The sequence below is a fragment of the Astyanax mexicanus genome, chromosome 5 (assembly GCF_023375975.1).
Source record: "Astyanax mexicanus isolate ESR-SI-001 chromosome 5, AstMex3_surface, whole genome shotgun sequence".
Classification (NCBI taxonomy): domain Eukaryota; kingdom Metazoa; phylum Chordata; class Actinopteri; order Characiformes; family Acestrorhamphidae; genus Astyanax; species Astyanax mexicanus.
The window spans coordinates 26,719,262-26,746,171 of NC_064412.1; the positions used below are offsets into that span (position 1 = coordinate 26,719,262).

General features: G+C 40.1%; 2 protein-coding genes and 1 long non-coding RNA gene across 3 annotated transcripts in view; 2 read left to right on the forward strand and 1 right to left on the reverse strand.

The window, feature by feature from the left end:
• The window catches only part of LOC125802252 (uncharacterized), a 302,998-nt gene that overhangs the window by 139,149 nt on the left and 136,939 nt on the right, over window positions 1-26,910 (reverse strand). The window lies entirely within an intron of this gene.
• Window positions 1,911-12,851, forward strand: cfap52 (cilia and flagella associated protein 52). The gene is made up of 14 exons (XM_007257136.4): window positions 1,911-2,106; window positions 3,395-3,594; window positions 3,971-4,107; window positions 4,211-4,339; window positions 5,183-5,282; window positions 8,137-8,253; window positions 8,362-8,462; window positions 8,566-8,736; window positions 8,880-9,028; window positions 10,451-10,596; window positions 10,784-10,935; window positions 11,776-11,878; window positions 12,198-12,309; window positions 12,457-12,851. The coding sequence occupies exons 1-14, from the start codon at window positions 2,046-2,048 to the stop codon at window positions 12,630-12,632; spliced, it is 1,854 nt and encodes a 617-aa protein (XP_007257198.1). The 5' UTR covers window positions 1,911-2,045; the 3' UTR covers window positions 12,633-12,851.
• The window catches only part of usp43a (ubiquitin specific peptidase 43a), a 76,981-nt gene continuing 63,631 nt past the window's right edge, over window positions 13,561-26,910 (forward strand). The window contains exons 1-2 of the mRNA XM_007257185.4: window positions 13,561-14,946; window positions 24,672-24,860. Coding sequence (XP_007257247.3) covers window positions 14,278-14,946; window positions 24,672-24,860 — 858 coding nt within the window. The 5' untranslated portion in view covers window positions 13,561-14,277. The remainder of the gene's footprint in view (window positions 14,947-24,671; window positions 24,861-26,910) is intronic.

Sequence of the window (26,910 nt, forward strand, 5' to 3'; positions counted from 1 at the left end):
GACAGCCAATATGCCAATGTGGCCCTCGGCCAAAATGAGTTTGACACCCCTGCTCTATAGGCTTCAGGAATAACATTAGTAAATTGATATTACACCTGTATCTAACTTGTGCAACAGAAAGTTTGAGAAATATCTCTTTGAATACTTAAACATTGATTGTTTAAAGTTTGTTTATAGTGTTTATGGAACTAATCTTTTTTTTTTTTTAAAGGAGCCGTGTTAATTTTTTTGCATATCTATTTTAAGGTCTATTGTTTACATTCTTTAGCTGTTTTTCTGGTAATGAAGTCCAATTTCTTCATAAATTGTGTAATTTTGTGGGACAAAGTAAACCCAATATTAATCAAAGCCTTCATTTAAAGCCTTAGTGTTTTATATTATTAAATGTCTTAATCCATCTGTCACTCACTACAGCACCTTGCTGTGACCATGCTGGACCATGTTCAGCCTTACTCACAAGGTAACTCCTCACAACTTACATAGGTGTGTGCATTCTCACGCTGTCTCCTGAACTGTCCCTACATACTTATTAGAAACAGTAAAAAACAGTACAAACGAATCTTGCCATGTTTGACAAACATCCATTATTTACAAATCATATTAATATAAATGCCATTTTTTAATGCACTTGCGTTGTAAAGATCATTTGGCTCAAGCAACAAAAAGCTATTGTATTCAATTGTTATTAACCGAGCTTACAAGCCAAATGTTTTCGGACATCTCCATGTGATGCAATTAACCACACCTGTAGAGGAAGTTGCAAACATTACCCAGACATTGTACTAAGGGCTAGCAGGATAAAATCAGGTTAATGATCTGTACAACTGATACAGACATTTGCATTCACACATACAGCTCCTCTGACTAATATTCAGGAAGAGTTCAGGGTTACACTCTCAGGAAAAAAGGTACTGTACAGGAACATTTTGCTAATCAAAAGTACAACCTGATCCTTCAGGTCCAAATGTGTACCTTACAATGAGGTGAAAACAACTGCAAAGTCATACAGTACATCACAAGATGATCAGGGATTGGATCCAAGCACAAGGCAGGTAATAAATGTACACACAATACCTCTTTGAGAGGGATTGTTTCAAGCAGGGCTTTTAAACAATAACCTTGTCAGTGCTGGGCAAACCCTCTAGCACTGCACCAATAGTTTATTGGCTGGGTCATGGCCTATTCTGTTGGACAACAGCTCTCAGATTAACATTTTAAAATAAAGACAATACATAATGTCCGTTGTAATGGATGCAGGGCCTGGACATTGGGCCGCGCTCACTGGGGGTTCTGTATTGTGTATTTTCTATGTTTAATGTTTTGCCTGATTCTTTGTCCTGTGATTACGTTTCTGTAAAGCTGCTTTGTGCCAACACCAGTTGTAAAAGGCGATATACAAATAAATTTGATTTGATTTGATTGTAATGGGTCAAAACAAATAATTATACAGTATTATTAAGTTACTTTATTTTAAAATCACACTTAGATAAATGGCTAATTTTGATCCATGTGTGTGAATTTGATATAGTAATATAAATATTATGTAACTAGTTTTGTTCAAAAAGTATTAAAGTAACATATAAAATAAAATAATTAAAACATATTTATCAATATTAATCAAAAACAAGATATCTAGAGGGTGCGTGCATATGTTGGGTTAATATTATAATAAATACAGACAATATTCATACAAAAATAGTAATTAAAACATCTCCAAAGCCCTACTCACTACTAGTATACTAATCTGTATAGCGCAATACTAATAAACCTATGACAATTTAAATTTAAATACAATAAATAGTTCTCTGTTGCTGTGTTTTCTCGGAACTGGGCGGAGTTTCTACTTTTCACCAATCAGAAAGCAGAATCACCCAAGAGCGACGCGCGGGTGTCACTACTGTAGCCTAGCAACGGCCCCAAACATTACGACTTATACGGAGAGCTGCGCAGCATTTGTGTTTATATGAGCTTCAGTAATAGTATAGATTATTATTGATATTTATTACATTTACTGGGCTGGTTTCTGGTACTGAAGAGTGAGTGAGATGGCTGGAGAGGAGCAGCAGGTTTCAAAGCTGGAGCTGGAAGCGGTTATTGGGTTTAATGGTAAGAAAATAAAAACGAACTTTCACTATTCTTCAGACTCACACTATAGTGGATTCTGAAAATATAAACCTACTTATTTTAATTCATAGTAAAGCCAAAAGAGTTTTTTTTTTTTTTTTACCAATTACTGATAAATAACAAATTGGACATCTCTTCATAACTACATTTAATGTAGTAAATCCGTTTTCTTTTTAATTACATCCACACGTAGGTTAGCTACCACCAATTTACCACCAATGAATGTAATCTCAATGAATTACATTATGCTTAATGAAAGTAGCTAGTTAACCTAATATATGTTTTAGCAGAGTTATGTTCTAAAATACAGTGAAGTTTCATCTTATCACTATGGAAGCCTTTTTCCACCACTTGGGGAAAAAATAAGGGTCCTCCACTAAGTCATAACTACAAGATGGTAAGTCATAATTACGAGATGGTAAGTCATAATTATGAGATGGTAAGTCATAATTATGAGATATAAGACATAATAATGAGATGCTAAGTCATAATTACGAGATGGTAAGTCATAATTATGGGACATTAAGTCATAATTACAAGATGTTAACTCATAATTACGATATGCTAAGTCATAATTATGAGATTGTAAGTCATAATTATTAGATAATAGTCGTGAATAAGAGATAATATCCCTGACAATTATCATCAATCTCATAATTATGACATACCATCTTTTAATTCTGACTTACTATCTCATAATTATGACTTACTATCTCATAATAATGTCTTAGTGTCTCGTAAGTATGACTTAGCACCTCATAATTATGACTTACCATCTCATAGTTATGACTTACCATCTTATAATTCTGACTTACTATCTAATAATTACGACTTACCATCTGATAATTATGACTTGGCATATCATTATTATGACTTAATATAGCATAATTATGACCTACTATCTCATAATTATGACTAACGTCTCTTAATTATGACTTAGCATCTTATAAGTATGACTTAGTGGGGGCCCATTTATTTTTTGTAGGTGTCGGAAATGGGCTTCCATACATCAGTGAACAATACTACCTACAATAGTTGGTATACTCCAGTAGCCATCACTATGAGGTATAGAAAATTATATGTAATGAATGTACTGTATTCATGTGTGTATAAATGTGTAAGTAATTGTTATGGAGTGTTTCTTATAGAGTACACTGTTTCTGATCATTCTTGAACTTGTATGTCAACTGTAAAGTGTTACCAGCAGCTATTACAGGTAGAAACTAATGTGAGTAAATGTTTTTATTATCTGATGTTTTTGTCCACTCAGGTCACGTGTTATCAGGTCTTCAGTCCCATCCAGACAGAGAGCATGTGATCTACCCGCTGGGCTGCACACTGATTATCAAAAACCTGAACAGTGGAAAGCAGAGCTTCCTTCATGGGCACACCAACAATGTCTCCTGCCTGACTGTGTCCAAGAGTGGACGATACATTGCATCTGGACAGGTCACTTTTATGGGCTTTAAGGTAAATGCAACAATACACTTTGGCCAGATCTTTGGTAACTTGTTCAATGCGTAACAAAATTCTTTTCTTATCTCTAAATTTAGCCTGCTATAAAGACAACAGCATTCAATTCTATTCTATTTACTAGTTAAATTCTATTCTATTCACAAAGAAATTAAATTTAAACAAAACAAAATGTTCGGCTGTTTTTTAATGAAAGTTTGTATTCAAATATCCACTACTGTTAGAGATTGCTTGTGTTAAATTGTATTTTTTATTTCAATTTTTATTAGCAACACAATGACTGAAAAAATAACCCTTGTAATTACAAAATATGCAGTATTTCTGAGGTTTGATACTGTGATTGTTCCAAATGCTGACATTATCTGCTCCCCAGGCTGATGTGATAGTCTGGGATTATTCCAAAAGGGAAATCTACGCCCAGCTCATACTCCATAAAGTCAAAGTGGAGGCACTGGCCTTCTCCCCAAATGAGAAGTTCCTGGTGACTCTGGGCGGACAGGATGATGGCAGGTAGAGTTTGAAAGTTAATAGTTAATTTGAAAGTGTTTAGTGTTATGCTGATTTACAGTACCTGTATTTCTATGATGTTCACACGTTGCTGGTGTATTTTCAGTATTGTAGTGTGGGATGTGGAGAAGAAGGAAGCTATCTGTGGAAGCCCTGCATCAACTGACATGGCAGGACACTGCCTGACTGTGGCTTTCTCTAGCCACAGTGACAACATCTTCATATCGGCTGGAAAGTAAGGCCTGGATCAGTGTCTTATTAGCCATTAGCCAGATTTGGTCTGTGTTATGTGTAATACTGGTGATGCTGTAAGTAGAAGTTAGGGGAATATACATTATTATTACCACCATTAATCACCATCATTACTTATATTAATCTAACCATATGTTACTGTGGCATCTGAGCATCACACCAGATTTATGTGGGGGTACATGGACATTTTATTAATAACTAATAAATTGAGTTTGTTTCCTCCTAAGGTTTTTTTCTCTCAATTTTTTTTATTTCTAATTTTTATCTCCCCAATTACCCAACCCACTCATTAGACTCCCCCTATCTCACTAGTGATGCCCCAACATTAGGAGGGTGAAGACTAGCACACCCCTCCTATGACACATGTGAGGTCAGCCACCATCTCTTATAAAACTGCTGCTAATATAGCATTGCCAAGTAGCATTACAGTGCGCTCAGAGGAAAGCACAGCGGCTCGTTTCCGATACATCAGCTCACAGATGCCTTGTGCTGTGGTAAGAGAGCACCATCTACCCACCCAGAGGGAGCAAGGCCAATTGTGCTCTCTCAGGGCTCCGGTAGCCGATGGCAAGCTACATGAACATAATTCGAAGCGGCGATCTCCTAATCATAGGGGCAGCGCTTAGCCCGCTAATTTTTCTTTGTCACTCTTGTTTTTGGGTTGCTCACCGGTGTTTTTATGATTGTATTGTTTATGTTGATCTTTTTTCATAGTGCTGGATTTTTTGAAAAGCTGCTTTGCGGCATAAGTTGTAAAAAAATCACCAGTACAAATATAGTAGATTTTATTTGAAAGAATTTGTAATCCTCCTGTTGTTCCCTGCAGTAATACTCTCAGAGTGTGGGAGCTGGACCATACCAACAGGAAAATTCACCCCACTCAGTGCCAGACTGGAAAACTAAAGCGCATCATTAAGTGCATTGAGGTGAGCAGAAAAAAACTTGACACCACAAAAAAGTCGTTTCTGGTCTTTTATTGTAGTTTAACAATTGTAGAAAAATTTACAGTGCAATTAAGGGACTCAACTTAAAAACTATAGGCTCTATCTTACACCCTGTGTAAGGTGCATTTCAATGCTCATTGCTATCTTACACCCACCCAAACAGTCTATTACACGCCTTGCATCTGCACTGTTTCAATAGGGAGTTACAAACATATAAATGCTGATGGGCATGGTGGTCTGGATGTTAAGTGTGTTCAGGTCAATTTCTGGCATATTGCTATCTTGGCAAAATTAACTTAGACAACAGTTAACAGTGAGTCATTCATTGATATCTTGGCAACGAGGTGTGTTGTGCACACTTAACGTATGAAGATCCTGCTTTTTTACACACACATAGATGCACAGCAGTGCACAAACCCAACATTTACATTAACAATAAACAGAATACAAAGTATAAAATTGCTGTTCCCATAAATGACCTGTTTGGGCAACGTTACAGCATGAATAAGCAGGTCAGTTTCCTCTGCTGAGAAGTGTTGGACAAGTACAGGTAGCTGCGGCATTAAAATACAAATCCAGCAAAGTTAGAGCACCCCTGGCCTTTAAAGGGGACATGAAACATTTCAGTTTGTACAAGTTTTCTAAGGGATTAAATATAATGAAATTTATTTGGGGGGGAATTTTTAATATAAAATGTTTACACACTAAATTATAATATATTTATGTTTGCTACGTTTGAGCTAGGGCGCCGCCATGTTGCCCGTGCAGCGCTGGTGACGTCACGAGGTTGGTTGGTTTAAGATCCCAGGCATACGGTGGCCGAGAAAGCCCAACGCAGTGCAAATTGAAAAGCGCTGCAAAAGCACAAAACACATCCATCAAAATTACAATACAGGCGCAGCAAATAGAAAAACGCGCTGCAAATAGAAAAACGCGCTGCAAATAGAACCACAACACAACGGAAGTGAGTCACAACACAACGGAATTTTCCCGGGGGACCTTAAAAGATACTGTACCAGCTAAGCTGCGTCTTCAGTAACGTCTCGGACTTCACTATGTGTACAAAGGACAATAAGTGGCAAACAAGGCGTTTTGTGAAGCAGAACTTTTAATAATATGCACACAACCGTGGTAATCACAGGTAATAAACATAACTTACTTTTCAGAAGCTTGTTTGCCACTTATTGTCCTTTGTATACAGCTGGTACAGCATCTTTTAAGGTCCCCCGGGAAAATTCCGTTGTGTTGTGACTCACTTCCGTTGTGTTGTGGTTCTATTTGCAGCGCGTTTTTCTATTTGCAGCGCGTTTTTCTATTTGCAGCGCGTTTTTCTATTTGCTGCGCCTGTGTTGTAATTTTGATGGATGTGTTTTGTGCTTTTGCAGCGCTTTTCAATTTGCACTGCGTTGGGCTTTCTCGGCCACCGTACAGGCATATAGCTAGAGGAAAAGAGCTTATTGTTTGTGGAGATTATGGATGAAGATGAAGCTGAACTAGGCTAACATGGAGCATTTGCTCAGAGATCTTTCCTCTATAAACCTGAGCAGAACTTTTCAGATGCTTTTCTGAGAGCAAGTGGGAGTGTTTATTTTCTCTCTACGTGGAGCCGTGCAGAAACCCTGCAGCCTGTCAACAGCAGGTACCACCATCCAGTTAACCAGCTATTTTATAAGTTATACATATAGCTATTTAACATGTAAAGTCCAGAGTTCATTAAGACTGAATAAAACGAACATGATTTAAGTGGATATTGAAACACCAAGGCACTGTTTGGTTGATAAACCGATCAGTTTAAAAGTTAGAATGCTTACTGGGTACTTAGCTTCATCTAGTTAGTGTTAGCTAGTTAGCTAGCGTTGGCTAGCTATAATAAGATAGCTAGCCAAGTAGCTAGCGCTAGCCATGTTATCTTTAAATTGTCATTTTATCTAGACTTTCGGTAACGGTACCTCTCGCTGCTCTGCTGGGTGGGCGCGTTGTTCTCGTTCCGTGTGGCTACAGCTGCTGCTCTCATAGTAACGTTACCATCAGTCAGACGGTCTGTACATTTCAGCTGATCAGAGGAAAAATAAAAAACGGAGGAAAAAAGCCTCGGACTGCAGCTTATTTATCCAGCGCTAATGCTCCTGACTCAAACCCCTCTCCTTCACATAGTCCTGGTCTAGAAAGTGCTCGCCACTAACCCCTAGCATTGCAGCTAACCGGAGGATTCTCACGCGTCAGCGCTGCGAGCCCCCGCTGAAGGTATGAAAGTGAAAGTAAATATTTCTCATTCCTCACGCTATTAAATTTCACTACTCCCAGTATTACTACACACAGGGACAATACAAAAGTGCCCCCCCCCCCCCCCCCCCCCCCCGCTCTGCATTGAGTTTTGGTTTGGATTTTATTATCTATTGAGGATCTAAATTACGGTATTCTCATAGATTATAGTAGTGAGGCGTTCGGGAATCAACCTCGTGACGTCACTTTCAGCGCTGGGACAAGATGGCGCTGCCCTTACTTAAAAAAATGACATTTAGATTGCTTATTTTAATTCCGCTTCACTGACAACTTTTAAACTTATAACATTTGTTAGAGTGAAAATACATCTTGTGAATTATACTAAATACTTGAAGTGTTTCATGTCCCCTATAAAGGGAATGGCAAGTGACACTCTGATTGATTTTTTTCACATCATGTCCAAATCACAACCATGAGCTGTACAAGGTGTACTTACATATCCTAAATCAAGCTGCGAGGTGCTCCCCTATAGATCGCTAATATACAGTAGTTCCCTATGTGTTCAAGTGACAGCATACAGTAGAGTAGTGCTCTTTTGTGTTTGTGTTTACAGATCCCAGAGGATGATAGTTTCTTTTACTGTGGCACAACCAGTGGAGATATACTGAAAGTGAATCTGAAGAGCCGGCTAATGAACAGCTGTGGGCCGGTCAAGCAAAAATTCAGTAAGGTGGGTCAAAATAGTCTGGTGGGTCCCACTAAACTGTAAACCCAGACTGATAATTACTGAGTAGGAGTGTGTTTAAGTGTGTATGACGTGGTCTGTGTGTGTGTGCAGGGCGTGAACACTCTAAAGATGCTGAGGACGGGGGATTTGTTAGTGGGTTCGGGAGACGGAGCATTCAGCCTTTGCTCTTCAACCAACTTTAAAATCATTAAGTAAGTCAGAGAATGTGTTTTAATGCAGGGTTTGTGTTTGTTTGTGTGTGTGAATTCATGAATAAATGCAGCAATACTGAAGGTGTTTATTGTTGTGTTTGAGGCGTGTGGAGCTGGAGGGAGCTGTAACGTCCGTGGCTCTGCGAGGTGAAGGTCAGCAGATGTTTGTGGGCACCAACGCCGCTCAGATCTACCGCTTCGGATACACTGATTTCAAACCTGAGCTCATCTCCACCAGCCACAGCAGTGCAGTTAGTGATACGGCCTTTCCTTAGTAAGTGAAGATAGAGTAGAGATAATGTGGAGAACTGTGGCTGCACAAGCCACCAAGACCCCTAGAGGGAGACATGAGCACTCTCTGGCCTATTTTAAAGCTCTCTATGTGTGTATCTCTCTCTCTCTCTCCCTCCCTCTCAGCGGCTGTTCCGAGCTGTTTGCCACCTGTTCTCAGGATGATATCCGGGTCTGGCGCACTGACTCCTGTAAGGAGGTCCTGCGGATTAAAGTGCCCAACATGACCTGCAATGCTCTGGGCATCACGCGGGACGGCCACAGCATCTACAGCGGTGAGCATTACAGACTTCTAAGACATTTATGTTTCAACCAACCATTGCATTAATGTTATTAGATGTGGTTCACATCATGGACATGATGTTTCGAAATTATGGTGATATTCAAGCCATACCACTCACTCCCCCACAATGTTTCTATGTTTTCTTTACGTCAAGAAATTACATGTATCATTCTTACGGCATGCAGCTTGGCTCTGCCCATTCATGCTGAATTTGTAAGGCAAGACTAAGGCCCAATCCCATTTCACCCCTTGGCCCTACCTCTTAACCCTACCCCTCTGTTTTGTGTGTGCACGCCAAGGGATAGGGGTAGGTGTGTCACGATTCTTCTTAGGCTGGAGCTGTAGGGAGACGGGATAGGGCCTGTTAGCCCTTCAAACGTAGATTTTATAGCCCAATCCCATTTCACCCCTTGGGCTTTCGCCCTACCACTTACCCCTACACCTACCCCTTCATTTAGACTGTAACCCCTTCTCTTGGTACAGAGTTACAAAGGGAAGGGGTCAAATCCTCCACCTCCACCTTGGGACAACTCTTTAAGCACCTGATACATCATCAGGAGCGCTAAAGTTTAGTAACCAAGCTACTGGTTAACTAGTTAACTTTAGGGTTATCTTATGTCTTCAGAAAGGGGGGAGATGATGCAGAAATTAATTAATAAAATGGGATTGGGCCTTCAGAGGCACATTTCAAACCAAGGAGTATGAGAATCACTGCTAAGATGGCAACATAAGTGACCAAATAAACGACAAATGTAAGTGTTTTTTGCTTGTTTAAAGTGACAATTAGCACTATATTACCATAGATCACTATGTAGTTTCAATGTTTTATGGCTAAATCCTTTATAAAAAGCATAAAGATTGCTAGTTTGTCTCAGTAGATAGCTAGCTAGCTAACTTTCTGGTGCAACAAATGGAAGCTAATCAAAGCTGGATGAATGGACAAGAATAATTCATTTCTGCACCACCTGCCCCCTTTCTGAAGACATACAATAAAGCCCTAAAATTAACAAGGTAACCAGCAGCTAGGTTACTGAACTTTAGTGCTCCTGATGATGTATCAGGTGCTTACAGGGTTGTCCCAATTCTTGGGGGGAGGATTGCCCATATATATGTATACCTACACAGATGACCATGGTGGTCTGGAAGTGAGGTGTGTTCAGATAAAATTTAAAACTGTTGGCATTATTGCTATCTTGGTAATGGAAAACACAGGTGCACCACTGAGTGAATACAACCTAGACAACAGTCACCCGTCAGATGTTCATTGCTACCTTGGCAATGCAGGTGCCCATGTAAGCTAAACACCCGTACACCCCCGCTTGCCTCTCTGGTGGAGTCCAAAATGAACATTTGTTCTAACCATTGTTAGAATTAATATGTGTGTGCGTGTTTCTGTGGTGTGTGTGTGCTACAGCGTGGAATGACGGGAAAATCCGAATGTTTACCCCTGAGAGCGGCCGCCTGAAGCTGATCATTCACAACGCCCACAGCCTGGGAGTGACTGCTATAGCCAGTGGCAAGGACAGCAATAGGCTCATCAGCGGAGGAGGAGAGGGGCAGGTCAGCTAAAGGATCTCTTTGATATTAAATTCACATTTAATTTGAATTTAATAGATGTTTGTGTGTCAGTTATTTAGAACCACTTTAGGACTATAGACGCAGAACTTACTGCGGACTAATACAGGGAAGTGCCTGTCATAATGCCTCTCTTATCTGTACTGTACTCTGTGTGTGTGTGTGTGTACAGGTGCGTGTATGGGAGATCATGCAGGACTCCTACAGGCTGGTGGCCAGCATGAAGGAACACAAAGCTTCAGTGAACGCCATCAAGATCAAAAGTAATGGTCAGGAGTGTGTGACGGCCAGTTCAGATGGAGCATGCATCATCTGGGACCTTGTGTGAGCACACACACATACACACACACACACACAAACACATACACACTTAATAAATACAAAACATTGCAGTTGTCCTATTACTCCTACTCTTATGTGTGGGTGATTATAAAGTGGGTCCAGAGTTGTGTTGAGTTCACTGCATTATTCATATGGTTATAATAGTAAAGAATCAGCCACAAAGGGAAGCAATAATCCAGTATATAATACTCTTTCAGTAGAAGTTAAACATGGTAATAATATTATAATAAAATGATTTTCATAGAGTTTCTGCTCATCTCTTTGTCTCTCTCTCTCTCTCTTTGTCTTTCTCACTTTTGTCTTTCTCCTTCTCCCTCTTCTTTCTCTGTCACTCTTTTCTCTCTATCTCTGAATCTTTCTCTTTCATTCGCTCTCTCTGTCTTCTTCGCTCTCTCTCATCTCCCTTTCTCTCTCTTTTTTTATCTTTCTCATTCTTCCTTTTGTCTGACTGTCTCTATCTCTCTTCTCTCTCCTTGTGTCTCTTTCTATTTCTGTCTCTCTCTGTCTGCCCTTTACTCTTTCTTGTTCTATGTCCTTCTCTTTGTCTCTCTTACTTTTGTCTTTCTCCTTCATTCACTCTCTCTGTCTACCTCTCTCTCTCGCTCTCTCTCACTGTCTACCTCTCTCCTTCCTCTCGCTTTTGTATTTCGCCTTCTCCCTTTTGTCTGTCTGTCTCTATCTTTCTTCTGTCTCCTTTTGTTTCTTTCTTTGTCTATTTCTGTCTCTTTGTGTCTGCCCCTCTCTGTCTATCTCTCTTTTCCTCTCTCTCTTCTCTCTCTCTCTCTCTTTCTCTTTTCTCTCTCTCTCTCTTTCTCTCTGCAGCCGGTTTGTTAGGAACCAGATGGTTCTAGCTAACACACAATTCCAGACAGTCTGCTACCATCCTGAAGAATACCAGATCATCACGAGTGGCACAGACAGGAAGGTACTGACCACCTCACTGTGTGTGTGTGTGTGTGTGTGTGTGTGAGAGGCAGAAGAAGGCATAGTGAGAGAGTGAGTCAGAGACAGTAAAACACAAGTACAGTGTGTGTGTGTGTGTGTGATGCTCTCCTGTGGATGTGATGTTTTCATGCTTTTTTTGCCAGAAAGCCCATCTGCTCCCACCACAGCTTATTATCCTGCTATTGTCTCCCTTTTACACACTCTCCCTCCCTCTCTCTCTCCATCCCTCTCTCTCCATCCCTTTCTCTCTTCATCCCTCCCTCTCTCCATCCCTCTCTCTGTATTTGACTGGTATTCAGATTGGTTACTGGGAGGTGTTTGATGGTTCAGCTATCAGAGAGCTGTATGGTTCTCTGACTGGAGCCATCAACAGCATGGACATCAGCCAGGAGGGGGAGCACTTTGTCACCGGTAAGTAATAAGGACTTTGCCAAGATCTAGGCAAATTTACATATTAACATAAATGACTGGAATTTACAAATTCTGCTCTGCTGATTCAAAACTCACTCTTCGAATATCAATATCATATTAATATTTTATTTTATTTCTGATTCTCAGGTGGAGATGAGAAGCTGATTAAGGTGTGGCATTATACTGATGGTGATGTCACTCACGTGGGCGTTGGCCATAGCAGCAGCATCAGCAGCATTCGGATCTGTCCCAATAGCAAAGTGATCATCAGCACCAGCACAGACGGAGCCATACTGCGCTGGAGATACCCTCACTCCACATAACACTCTTCTCATAACTCACTCCTCATACTACATTTCTCAAACACGCTTATCATAACACACATCTCATAACACACTTCACAACCGATGGACTAAATATATTTATATTTTGTGAGAATGACCATGTTTATATAATACACAACATTTACAAATGTGCTATCATCTTTCATCACTCTCTGCTTTTCTTCTCTTATCAGTAACTAATAAAGTGTATAAATCAGAGTGCCTGTGTTATGTGGTTATTGCTAACAGTTTTTAGGTTGCTCTGTTACATTATAATAATCATGATGTTAATGAGTACAGTTACAGTAAAAAAAAATACTAATTACTTATATAAATACTGTAAATACACAAATGCGTGTGGACATTCCTTTTAATGAATGCAATCAACTACATTGAGCTGCACCCAACTGTTGACACAGATGAGCAAATGTACACATCGCATGCTTAGTCCTTGTGAAGAGGTACTGTCAATAGAATAGGACTCACTGGAGCAGATAAGCATAAACTCTTTCAGTACTTTTGGGATTATTTGGGCAGTTAGGGATTAGATGCAGTAAATCCAAAATGTGAGATAAATTCTTTTTAATACCCTTGCTACAGAAATAATAAATGATTTACATGTAGCTATTACTGTAATCCAAAAAAGACAATGTGCCCTGTTGGTTGTGTTCACAATGGGAAAAAAATATCAGAGTGACTAAGATTTTACTGTAGTAAAGTTTTCCACTGTAACCATGAGAATGACTCATCAGCAAAAGTGACTGTTCACTAAACACCACTGTTAAAGAGCCAGTTTTGGTAATTTGCTAAGATGAGTTGGTCAATAGATTTAGCAACTTTTGAGAAGCATGCATAAACTGCTGTCTGTTCCTGATTTATGTTCACTTTATTCCCGTTTTTGAGAGAATTCTATGAAATTCTAACAATAGACAATAGAATGTTAATGGAATTATTTACTACAACATTTAAGGAATTACTTAATGGGCCATATTAGGAGTTATAATGATTTACCTTAAGAAAGCTTTTAGATAAGACTTTTGGTATTGGTTTTTGTATTGCAACACACTTATCTTTGTTCAGTGCAATTTAAAAAAACTTTTCACTTAAGGTGTTTTACGCAACCGGGCACAGATGAGAGTTGTAAACTCACCTGAGCAGGTAAAGTCCTCCTGTCCTCCAGCAGAGGGCGCGTGGAGAACAGCAGCCAGCAGCCAATAGAAACGAAAGTGAGAGGAGAGGAGAACAGAGCAGAGAGAAAACACGACAGTCCAGAGAGCTGCGCGCGGGTCAGACGAGTACAGCAGGTGTTCTTACGTTCACACACTCTCACACACATTTACACCCACCTTCAAACCTGCGGCGTATTTAGAGGTTTAGAGTGGTATTAGCTGAGGGGCAGGAGAGCGCGCCACCACCAGAGGCAGAGAGAGAGAGAAATAGAGAGAGAGCGAGGAGCTGCTGTAATGCAGGATTTCTCCACATAGGATCAGCTCGGATGAGGAAGAGAGTGTTGTGCTGAACTTCTCCTGCCTGGGCCATTGTTGTCTCAGTCACGTGGTCTCGGTGACTGGCAGGCACCTGGCCGTACCTGTGTGTGTGTGGTTCAAGTGAGAGGTGCAGGTGGGTCAGCGCGCGCTCGCTGATCATGGAGGAGAGGGAAAGTCCAGAACCCGGGAAAAACTCCACGCGCGCCAGAAGGAAACCCAAGCGCGCGAAGGAGAAGAAGCGCAAAGCGCGCAGACTCTTCCGAGGCAAGTCTTTCAGATCCGTCAGCAGGTTTATGAGCAGGGTCTTCAAGAATCTGGGGGGCTTCGGGACGCAGCCCGGGGACGGTCAAAAGAAGCAGGAGAAGGGACAGATTGAGAAGCAGGAGGAGGAGGAAGGGGAAGAGGAAGAAGAGGAGGATGACGGAGGGTTTGGAGAAAGCGCCAAGCGCGCGCTGGGACGCACCAACGAGCTCACGCTGAAACGGGGCAGCACGCGCTCCTGCCCCCCCGCGCTGAGCTGGGCGAGCGGAGAGAAGCCCCCCGGAGTTCAGGGGCTGAGGAACCACGGGAACACGTGTTTTATGAACGCCGTGGTGCAGTGCCTCAGCAACACCGACCTGCTGGCGGAGCACCTGGGCCTGGGCCAGTACAAGAGCGAGCTGCGGGACCGGCCGGCGGGCGGAGGCGCGTGGAGGGAGGCGGGGCAGAAGAGCCAGCGGGGTCAATCGGGTCAGGGGGCTCAGGGGGAGGTCACGGAGCAACTGGCCCTGCTGATCAGAGCTCTCTGGACCCAACAGTACACCCCCCAGCTCTCAGTGGACTTCAAGGTGGGTTGATTGAGATATTTAGTGTCCACTGAGAATTATACTGTATCCATACTTAAACTGGGGGCCACAGTAAAGCCCCGCTGTCACTGTAATGTAAATATTAGCAGCTTCAACTCAGAAAATTAAGTTCAAATACTTCCTTAAAGTTATTTACTTTATTTACTTCAACATATGACTTCTGACGACTTTCTAAGTTGTGTCAACTTCTTGTAGAATTACATTGATCTAAAACCGTATTTTAATTATGGCGAATAAGTTTTCACAAAGCTTGCAATATTTAGATTTGTTTTACCCCAGGTATGGAGGGGGATGAATGGCTGCAGTAGCACAGAATTGCTGCACTATGACATGTTCAGTTGACTGTTTCAAAACATTACCGCTATATGGTATTACTTGGGACAGGGATTTGTCCTGTGTTTATGTGGCTGCAATGCCATATTTTTTACTTTAAAATGTTTGAAAACACAAAGTTCAGTTCAGTTCTGTTTACAGACTAAGTGAACACTGCACACACATTTAAATCCGTCAATCAGTCTTATAACAATCAGTCTGACAATTAAAATATGTTTAGCGCAACATCTCAGAGGAATTCACTTAGCTAACAGGATAGCTGATGTAGCTAACACCCTGATCACAACAGAAGAGAGACACTCAAGTCTGTTTGAATAAAACTCCACGTATAAACATTTAGACTTTATTTAGATTTAGAGAATGATAGAGTGGTTGGACCGGCATAATGCGGAAAGAAAGGTTTGGATTCTTTAGGTCATTTGTTAAGCTAGCCTCTAGTACACATAGACAGAGTATCAGACATCTCAGTTCAGCTGTTTTTGACTGACTAACCTGATTATTGATGGTAAATACTTGTGACTGGAAGAGTGATGATAGTTATCTTAGATAGTTAAGTATATTGTGTTAGATAAAACACTAACAAGCTAACAGGCTAACAGTTAACACACACAGTCTGTGTTCCAGCTAAATGAGGCTCAAATCTCAAGTCCAGAAGATAAAGCTATAAACTTGCTCACACAGTGAGTGACTGATCTGAGGAGTGTTTTGAGGCAGATGTTGCACTTCTGTCTATGTCCATGTTTATTGGCTTTGCCTTTGATTTTTTTTACTGTTCTGTTTATTGAGATAGCAAGATGGAAAGAAGTTGCAGAGATTGATTACATACATGGATATTGTACAATAACTCCCATTAGTAACCTAACCCACACTAAAATCATCCAAACTTTAGCTTTGATTAAACAGAGCACATTATTAAACTTACAACTACAGCGGACCTGTGTTTTGTCCCCTTTCATTTCTAGAGAGCGGCTCAAATTTAGTGAACTCGCACAGAGCCCCCATCCTGTGGCCATCTGAAACATACAGTAATTAATGAGTTATTATGGCCTGTATTAGCTAGACACAGAGCAGACATTTTGCGCCAGACATGTTATTCAGACACGTCATATTTACGAAATACTGTCTTCGTTTGGAGATACCCTTAAAATGTTTTAATACCGTGCTATACAATATGACTGTTATACCCCCCTTTTATGAACTACTCAGTTTCCACTGTGTATTGCTCATTACACCTCAGTTAGTCCTGACCCTGCAATGTGATTGGCTGAGAGGCGTTTTATGAGTGCCATTATCAGCCGGTAATGCACTGTACCCGAAGCTCTCCATGTACTACTCTGCCACATACAGGTAACCTAGCAACGATGCAGGGCTTACCAGCCAAATAGTGCAGCTACAAACCGAGCAGCAATGGAACTATTTTAATTCGCAGAGTGTTTATAATAACCAAACAGATCTTATTTTCTCATCCTTTTTAACTCAAAATCTTTCAATAAACAGTGATAATGAAACTGTTATAATTGCAATAATACACTCAAGGTATTACACGTAATATTACACTCCCTCTTTATTATTGCTTAAGGATCCACTTTGACTCATTCAGTACACAGGAAATTTGGCAGTGTTAAATCAACACTGTTAGTGTTAAATCAACCCTTATTAGTTTACACTTTACACTCTCAGTGTTAATTTAACACTAACAATGTTGATTTAACACTGCCAAATTTCCTGTGTAATCACTATAAAATATTCAGTGTCTACTATGAATTGTTTAGAATCTATAAATCACTCCGTATCTGCTATGAGGTGTTCAGTGTACCCTATGAATCACTCAGTATTCACTTTGAGTTAATCATTTTCCCATATGAAAATATTCAGTATCAACAACAAATGATTCATTCAGTTTACATCATGTATTGTTCAGCGTCTACTGTATTCACTATGAATTGTTCAGTCATTTTGTATTTAGTATTGAAGTGTTTACTATTCTCTATGAATTTACATACACACACATTTCACTGTGGGTCCAGGAAATAGTAATGTAGGAGTAGTGTGTGTGTCTGTGTGTTTGAGTGTGTGTGTAAGTGTGTGTATGAGGAGAGGTTGTGTGTATGAGGAGAGGAGTGTGGTGTGGTGTAGAGCTCAGTGTGTAGCAGGTTATTATGAAGCTCATAAACACACCTTTGTACAGGTGGCATTTCCGTGTTTAGTGTGGGAATGCAGGTGGGTGGACCCTCGCAGGTGTCACAGGTGAGTTACCTGTGCAGAGCTGCTGCAGTGGTTTCGATGTGGCTGTGCGCTATATGTTATTGTCACAAAGCTTTATAAAGCATTTCTGTGCTAAAGTGGGTTAAAGGCAACGAGAGAAGGAACAAAGAGCAATGAAAGAGAAATAGAATAAAAGACACAGGGAGAGAAAGTCAGGATTTGCTCTCATAGAGAGAGAGAGAGAGAGAGAGAGAGAGAAAAAGAGAGAGAGAGAGAGGACAGTTATGCTCTGTCGAACACTGATGGATGACTGTGGCATCATCTGGGATTCCACCTGCAACCTTCTAAAGACAAAGTCAACACTTAGACAGCTGTGCCTCTGAGAAGCTGGGCGCTGGTTATAAAGAATTAATGGGGACAAACTCACACATGCATACACACTCACACATGGACACACACAAACACACTGTAAATGGATCACTCGTGAGTTGTTGGGTCAGGCAAGGTTAGCAGAAAGTAGCACTTTGTGTGTTTTCCTCAATGGCTTGCAAACACATTTTACATTTATACACCATATTGTGATGCTGAGAGGAAGCTTACTCTGTAGGTGTGTGTGTGCCCATTTGTGTATGCGTATGTGTATGTGTTTGTGTGTGTGTGTGTGTGTGTGTGTATGTATGTATGTATGTGTGTGATTCCTCTGCAAGGAACCAGACCCTCTTGGTTTTGGCTGACACACACCACCTTGAACACTCTGTGTGCTCTACTCCCACACTGTGATCTATATTTGTGTGTCTGTTGGTGTATGTGTGCATGTGTGTGTGTGTTACACTGCCTCAGCCTTCTGTCTGTCTTAAGGGAAAAGTGAATAGTCAGAAAACAGCAATTTCTGATCACTGGTGACTATTAGCTTTCATTCATTGTGTTCAATAGTATTGTATACGGCTAAGCTGATCCTTACAAACATTGCAAGAACTTAAATTAGAGATGTTCTGATCAATTTCAGACGTTTTTTAATAGAGCATCAGCTTTCATTTTGGTTTGTAGTCCGATCAAGTTCCGATCCTTTGTTTTTATCGCTGTGTTCTAGCAGAGCCTGCATCAGTGGGGAGCATTCTTTGAAGGTAACAGCTGAATAGTTTAGAGTGTGCATTGTGAAACTGTTTTACAGTGGAACATGAGAACTTATCGTGTGCTGAGTTGTTTTTGAACAAGAATGAATTTGGATGCATTCACAGCTGAAAGTCATTGTACAGATTTGGTCCAGTTAGATTTGGTTTCACGCCCTTATTATCTATATTAACTGCACCTCCCTATGCCTGATATTGATTAGTTTGTAGAAGGGCATGCGTAGGACATCAGTGTGTTGTCTATTACCTTTCCAGGTGTTGTGCTGAATGCTACCACTACAAGAATCCAACTCAGATACAGGTAGATACAGAGAACAGAGTGACCAGTGTACTCTGTTGCACCCATACTGCTGTAGGATGTGCATTAATGCGAAGGGGAGTCAGATTCAGCCCAACATTGTTTCATTTTCACCTTCTGCTGTTTGATGGGTGGCAAAACCCTGTCTCAGGTTACTGTAAATGGTGCACAAGTCTGTACGATCAAAAAAAAGTGTGTTCACACTGCAAACAAACCGGACCATGGTTCAGTTAATCTAGGCCGAGGAAAAATAAGTCTTTTGGTCTGGTCCATGATCATGATCGTGATGGCCACTTTTCATACATGCTATTTCAATTTGGACCAAACTGACCAATAAGTTTGAGTTTAGCAGCTACATAAACATGGTCAGAGTAAAGAGAAGGTTAAAAGTCAAAAGATGTGTCACACAGGCCAGACTAAGGACAGACAATTGCAGATAAAAATGACAAAGTTTATTATTAATGCGACTAGTCTTACAAAAGTTGTAAGGGACAGGCATGTTCAGTAACAAATTGGCAGCAATTGTAAACAACATACCAGAGAGTATTCAGGCAAGGCAAGGTCATACATGGTACATTCAACAAAAACAAGGGAAAGAAGGCAATAGAGGAGTCAAAATACAAAAAGGTCAGCAGCAGGTAATCCATAGAATGGGCAAGGCAAAAGACATTAAACAGAGATACAGAAAAGGGTGGGTAACAAAAAGGCAAGGCAAGGCAAGGCAAGTTTATTTATATAGCACCTTTCATACACAACGGTCATTCAAAGTGCTTTACAAATTAGAAAATACACAGAGAAATCAAATAAATAAAAAAAAACATGTAAAAGATTAACAGTAAAAATGGAAATAAAAACTAAAATAAGAATAAAGCATGATTGATTAAAACATGATTAAAACAAAGAGAATTAAATTAAAAACATGTAAAAGAACAACAAGGAATTAATAAGAATAAAGCATGAATAAAACATAATATAAAAGTGCCGTTACAGAATAAAAGTGTGTGGAGCTGCAGTGTTTTAAGCTGAGCTGAAAGCCTGATCAAACATGTAGGTTTTCAGTCTGGATTTAAACATGTTTAGTGTTGGAGCTCTTCTAATGCTCTCTGTTAACTGGTTCCATTTAAGAGCAGCGTAGTAGCTAAACGCTGCCTCTCCATGTTTAGTTTTTACTATAGGCGGCTCTAACTGACCAGTTCCTGATGATCTGAGAGTTCTGCTCGGCTCATACTGCCGGAGAACATCAGATAAATATTCTGGTCCTGCACCATTAACACATTTATAGACCAGTAACAGTACCTTAAAGTCTATTCTGTAACATACTGGTATCCAGTGCAGGGATTTAAGGATGGGGGTGATGTGCTCCCTTCTTTTACTTCTAGTCAAAACTCTGGCTGCTGCATTCTGAATCAGCTGAAGCTGTTTGATGGTCTTTTTTGGGAGTCCAGTTAGGAGTCCATTACAGTAATCAATCCTACTAGAAATAAAGGCGTGGATGAGTTTCTCCAGATCTGATTTAGACAGAAAATCTCTAATCTTATTTATGTTCTTGAGGTGATAAAATGCTGATTTGGTGACTGCTTTGACATGACTGTTAAAAGTGAGATCAGAGTCCATTTGTACACCAAGATTACGCACTAGTTCTTTAGATTTCAGGCTTTTTGAATCCAGATAGGTAGCTAGTCTGTGCCTCTCATTACTATTCCCAAATAAAATAATCTCTGTTTTATCTTTATTTAATTGCAGAAAGTTATGTCCCATCCATTTATTTATCTGCTCAAGGCATTTACACAGTGAGTCAATGGGACCATAGTTGTTTGGGCAGAGGGCCATGTAGATCTGAGTGTCATCTGCAGAGCTGTGGTAAGATATCCTATAGTCACGCATGATTTCCCCCAGAGGAATCATATATAAATTAAATAAGAGTGGCCCAAGAATTGAACCCTGGGGTACACCACAGGTCACTGGCACAGTCTCAGAAACATTATTTTCCATTTCCACAAAGTATTTCCTTCCTTGAAGGTATGAACTGAACCATTTTAGGACAGTTCCAGAAATTCCAAACCGGTTCTCAAGTCTATCTATGAGAATGTTGTGGTCAATGGTGTCAAAAGCAGCACTGAGATCAAGCAGTAGTAGAATAGACATTTTTCCTGAGTCTGTGTTTAAGCGAATGTCATTGATAACCTTAATAAGCGCAGTCTCAGTACTATGATTGGGCCGGAAACCTGACTGAAATTGGTCTAGACAGTTATTTATGGACAGGAAGTGCATAACTTGCTTGAAGACAATTTTTTCAATTATTTTTCCAATGAATGGTAGATTAGAGATTGGTCTGTAATTGTTCAATAAGTTTGTATCTAACTTTTTCTTTTTTAAGAGAGGCTTCACAACGGCTGTTTTTAATGCATTTGGGAAAACACCTGACATGAGTGAGGTATTTACAATTTGAAGAATGTCTTCTGATATTGAGTAAAAAACATTCTTTAAAAACTTGGTTGGTAATGTATCAAGACTGCAAGTGGATGATCTGAGGTGACTCACTGTATCAATTAAAACTTCTTCATTGATAGTGCTAAACTGGCACATGTTGACTATGATGCTTTTGCATGGTTTTGGAGAGCACATGGGCTCCTTGGTGGATAGAGATGTACTGATGGCTTGTCTGATATTGTGGATTTTAGTATTAAAAAATTTAGCAAACTCATTACATCTCTCAGTTGAAACTAGCTCAGGGGTCATATATATAGGTGAGTTAGTTAGTCTGTCAACCACAGTGAAAAGAACTTTGCTATTGTTAATATTATTGTTAATAATGCTGGAGAAGTAGGTTTGTCTACATGTGCACATTATTTTATTGTAATCACGCAATCTATCTTTAAAAATTTCTTTGTGAATGTGAAGCTTGGTTTTACGCCATCTGCGCTCAGCCTTTCTGCATTCTCTCTTTTGGAGCTGAACTGCAGCATCATTTCTCCATGGTGCTTTCTGCTTGCATGGCATGGTTTTAACTCTAACTGGTGCAATCTCATCTAAAACTCTAGCAGTTTTTGAGTTAAAACTATCCAGCAGAGTATCTACAGAGTCTGATGGTTTGCATGGTGCAGAGCACACTTTGCTCACAAAAAGTTCAGCTGTCATGTCATTTATCTGCCTTTTCTTGTACCTAATCTGTCTGGCTTCACTGTGTATTGAAGTCCACATTTCAAAGAAGACACAGTAGTGATCTGACAGTGCAACATCCTTAATAGAGGCTGATATGTTGAGACCCTTCGAAATAACCAAATCCAGGGTGTGACCATGACAGTGTGTGCTTCCAGTCACATGCTGAGAGAGTTCAAAAGAGTGAAATACATCATAGAGTTCTCTGGCATAATTATCCTTGGAATTATCAATATGAATGTTAAAATCACCAGCAATAATAAAATGATCAAATTCAGTAGAAATAAAAGACAGCATATCTGTAAAATCATCAATAAAATCAGCATTGTACCTTGGAGGCCTGTAGACAATTATTAGTAATATTCTTGGTGTCCCTTTTAAAACTGCACCTAAATATTCAAAAGATGTGAAATCACCAAGTGATAAATGCTTGCATTGGAATGTATCATCAAACAGCATAGCTACACCTCCACCTTTCTTGCCGGTACGTGAGACATTTAAAAAGTTAAAGTTTGGTGGAGCCGACTCAATTAATACACTTTCAGCACTACAAGAATTTAACCATGTCTCTGTTAAAAACAGAAAATCAAGCCCATAATTTGTAATAAAATCATTAATTAGATAGGACTTGTTTGTAAGAGATCTGATATTTAGAAGAGCTAACTTAATAACCTGTGCATTTTGTTCCAAAGACTGTGGGTTACAATTTATATACTGCAAGTTGGATATATTCACATTATGTGACCTATACTCTCTGTTCTTTCTGCTTCTGATAAGAACTGGAATGGGGGAGATAACTGGCACACAGGGTCTGTACTTGTTTTGAAAACATGTACTGACAAAAAAGACAAAAACAATAGAACACATTGTAGAAGAGCTAGGAAAACTAGATTCAATACTCGCCACTTGAACAAGGCAAACTGAGGGGATTTATACAATTAGTAGCTCGGAGAGCGGGAACGCTGTAGCCTTATGTGATCATTGGAGTGAGAGAATTCCGGTGTGGGTGCATGCTGGGAAGTGGAGTCTTTAGTGAACAGTTCAAAGTCTGGAGCAGGCAGGCTGATAGCATCAGGACTGACAAGATGCAGTTGATTAGCCAGGACATGTCTGATATTTGACATGTGCTTCTTTAATTTACTAGGCTTTTGCTAGGCTAACATTGCTAATACTGGACTGTCACCAATCTTAAATTGAATGGATGGAGCTGGTAGTTAAACAGACCAACACTGTCTGCTGCTTAAAATGTCTTTCAAGCTGAATATTGTGAACAAATAAAGTCAATTGCGATACTTGAGTCAAAGAGTCAATTCCAATATGTGTCGACTCTTATGGAACACATCACTGTTAAGAACACTCTTACCCTTAAAAAAAAAATCACACAAACAAACAGCTGCTTGTGTCATAATGCCTTATTCTGGTAGGGACTTTGATTTAGATGATTTACCTATTATTTTTTGGGTTTAAAGGGAATAGACTCAGTAGCCTGTGACCTACAGGGTGGTCTTCAAGCAGGTCTGCAGGTTCCATGGATGAGTTTTAAGATCATTTTAGAGCTCTCATCTCCTCTCCTTTGGGCTGCTATCAGACAAAAGTCCAGAAGCTTCATATTTATAAATAGACTCCTGTGGGATGAGGTTTCAGTGGAAGCATCCGTCCTTTTCAGAGAACATCTCGTATCTCACCAGTGCAAGAACAGACAGGTCTTTAGGAAGTCTCAAACTAGTGTGAGGAAGAATTGCTTTAATTTGCATTGACCTGAATGTTTTTAGTAGGTGGTAACAGTTTTGATGACTGGCTAAAACAGCTTTACTTTGTAGTGCTCTGACATGAAAAAAGTCATGGCATAATAATCGATCATAATGTGTTTGAGAATGCCTAAATGCCCACTCCTGTATGTAAGTTGAGAGGTTGAACATTAGCCAGTGTGCTCATGGCAATCAGATGTGATTTTTTTAGGGCTTTAAGCGAGGTACGATAGTTGGTTCCAGATGGAATGTCCCTTGATCCACAGTATCATGACATTATCACCCATAGTGGACAGCACAGAGGGTGGTAATGATCATTACTGGAAGCTTCTGGCTGGACGTGTCCATCCAAAGCACTCTTAAGCATCAATTAGACATGTCAAAAGACATAAGACATTATATTAGACTTTCATCTTTCCATTTTATCTCGATAAGCATAATATTTGAGTCCAGTGCTGTTTTAAGGCCAATTTATACTTCTGCACCAAACCTATGCCATAGCCTACTCGCATCCAGTGAGAGTGCGCTATGCTGCGGAGGACATTTATACTTCTGCGTGCGTGTATCAGCTGCTCTGCGTTGCTCAGCAGTTTAACCTGCAAAGGTAGGTACATGTGAGTGGGAATTCATGGCCCGGAACATCCAATCACAGCTGCCACTGACCCTGTTGTGTAGTTACATTTTCAGAGAGGTGCACGCCAAGCTACGGCATAGACTATGACGTAGGGTACGTGGCGACGTGTCGGCTACATCGTAGGTTTGACGCAGAAGTATAAATTGGCCTTTAGTCTGCTTGTGTCTTTAAGTGATGCTCTTGTTTGTTCCCATCTCTAGAACGCTGTATCCAAACATGGTTCCCAGTTCAAAGGGAATTTCCAGCACGATGCTCTGGAGTTCCTCCTGTGGCTCCTGGACCGAGTGCATGAGGACACCAACCAGGACTCATCCAGCACCTCCAACAACATAAATGACACCATTAGCAATGGTTCCAGTAACAGCAGCAAGGTCAAGGCAACTAGCAAGGTAAAGCATTTCAGAGAAACGTTATTGTCATAACCAGACCTTATTTTTCACATCAGTAGTTTGTTCTGCAAAGATGGCATGAGTTCATAACTGTAGTAATTATTTGAGTAATGAATCAGGTTAAACTGCAGCTGAAGAGCCGCTTAGCCCTCATCATGAGGAACACATGTGATAGTTGGGCCAGATCGAGGTTGGATCCTTTTCTCACTACAAACAAATCACTCTGGAGTTTGTTTGGGATTGGGCTGAGACCACCTCTTGTTGTGACTGAGATTGATTTGGACTGCATGTGAGTGTGAATACTGTTTTCACATGTGCCGAAACGTACCACACCAAGGGTGCAAACAAAACATTTTAACAAGTGCATTTTAACCAGGCTAAATAGTGCTGGTGTGAAAACCCTTCAAATGAGCTTGGGGTGTAGTAAAACAAGACAACTTGTTGATGAACTTTTTAGTCCACCTCTGTTCACCCCAAACTTTCTGAAATGCAGAAAGAAATCACTATTTATAGACCATTATTAAGCTCAAAGTAGATCCACACTTCATTGGTTGATTTCTGAGGACCCTATCATTTAAAACGAGGCACTGAGAACTTTAAAAGTGCACAGGTAGATTAATTAAAACATTGTTTATACAAACAGTACCTTTTTGGGTGCCATCATCTTGAAAGTTGACTGACGAGTCACTGAGAGGTAAAACCTTTTTAACTTAAGTTTATGCCATTTGTTGTTTGGTTGTTTGGTGGTTGTCATGTAGACAGTCACCAAATATTTTCAGCAACAGCTGGAATTCATGCATTTCCATGATTTTTTGCAATCTGTTTACAAACCCTATCCTACCTATTTGTTTATGCTTGTCAGTTAACTTCTTTCAGTTAATTGTTTGTATGGGCAATGCTATGCCCCTATCGCTTACATTGTAAGTCTGTTGGTAGAATCAGCTCAAAGTCCTGTAATTCAGAATGTTTTGGGCGCACAAGTATAAACACACACAGCAGCATAGGGCACTCTCACAGGCTACATTTAAAGGCTAACACATTAAAGAATCTGCTGTTAACAAACAGTTGCAAAAAAGGTATGTGAACCCTTTGGGATTGCTTGGGATTTCTGCATAAACTGGTCATTAAATGTGTTTTGATCTTTATATAAGTCAGAACAATAGACAGACACAGTCTGCTTGATCTAATACCACACAAAGCTTCAACAGAAGAAAATACGCCTTCGAGTCCTGACCTCATCCCAATTGAGATGCTGTGGCATGACCTCAAGAGAGTGTTTCACACCAGATATCCCAAGAATATTGCTGAACTGAAACTGTTTTGTGAAGAGGAATGATCCAAAATTCCTTCTGACTGTTGTGCAGGTCTGATCTGCAACTACAAGAAACGTTTGGTTGAGGTTTTTGCTGCCAAATGAAGGTCAACCAGTTAAATTAAATTAAATCCAAAGGTTCACATACTTTTTAGACCCTGCACTGTGAATGTTAACACGTTGTGTTAAGGCAAACATATAATTTTTTGTGTGGTATTAGTTTAAGCAGACTGTGTTTGTCTATTGTTGTGACTTAGATGAAGATCAGAACACATTTAATGATTAATTTATGGAGAAATCCAAGTAATCCCAAAGGGTTCACATACTTTTTCTTGGAACTGTATTAGGACCCTTTCATAGGTCTTAAAAGAGACACTGCCTTGACAATCAGAGCTTTTTGGGCAGCGTAAGAGAGACCTACACAATATTAGGCAAATAAGTGTGTTATGCTAAATACGATACTTATTATAATTGTGACTTAAATTACATCTTTAGTTTGCTTTTCCAACTGTATCAAGGATGTTGTCAGTTCTTCTAAAACTCTGAGCAGCTGCCGGTTTCATGAAAGAGCAGAACTGGTTCTGTTGAACTGGGTTTAGTCCAGTGTGTGTAATCAATCGGGTATGAGGCTGCTGGAATGCATAGTTTTTAAAGTGCAGGAAGTTCTAGAACGTAAATGCGCACACAGTCATAAGCATTTTGAAATAGCTAAGAAACCTGCTTTACTGGATCCATGCA

What these genes read in the sequence shown, in the direction of transcription:
- cfap52 (XM_007257136.4), top strand. Translation starts at nt 2,046, where the DNA reads ATGGCTGGAGAGGAGCAGCAGGTTTCAAAGCTGGAGCTGGAAGCGGTT. An exon ending in ACCAACTTTAAAATCATTAA is followed by an intron (nt 8,463 to 8,565) that starts GTAAGTCAGAGA and finishes GTTGTGTTTGAG; the next exon opens with GCGTGTGGAGCTGGAGGGAG. An exon ending in GGGGGAGCACTTTGTCACCG is followed by an intron (nt 12,310 to 12,456) that starts GTAAGTAATAAG and finishes TCTGATTCTCAG; the next exon opens with GTGGAGATGAGAAGCTGATT.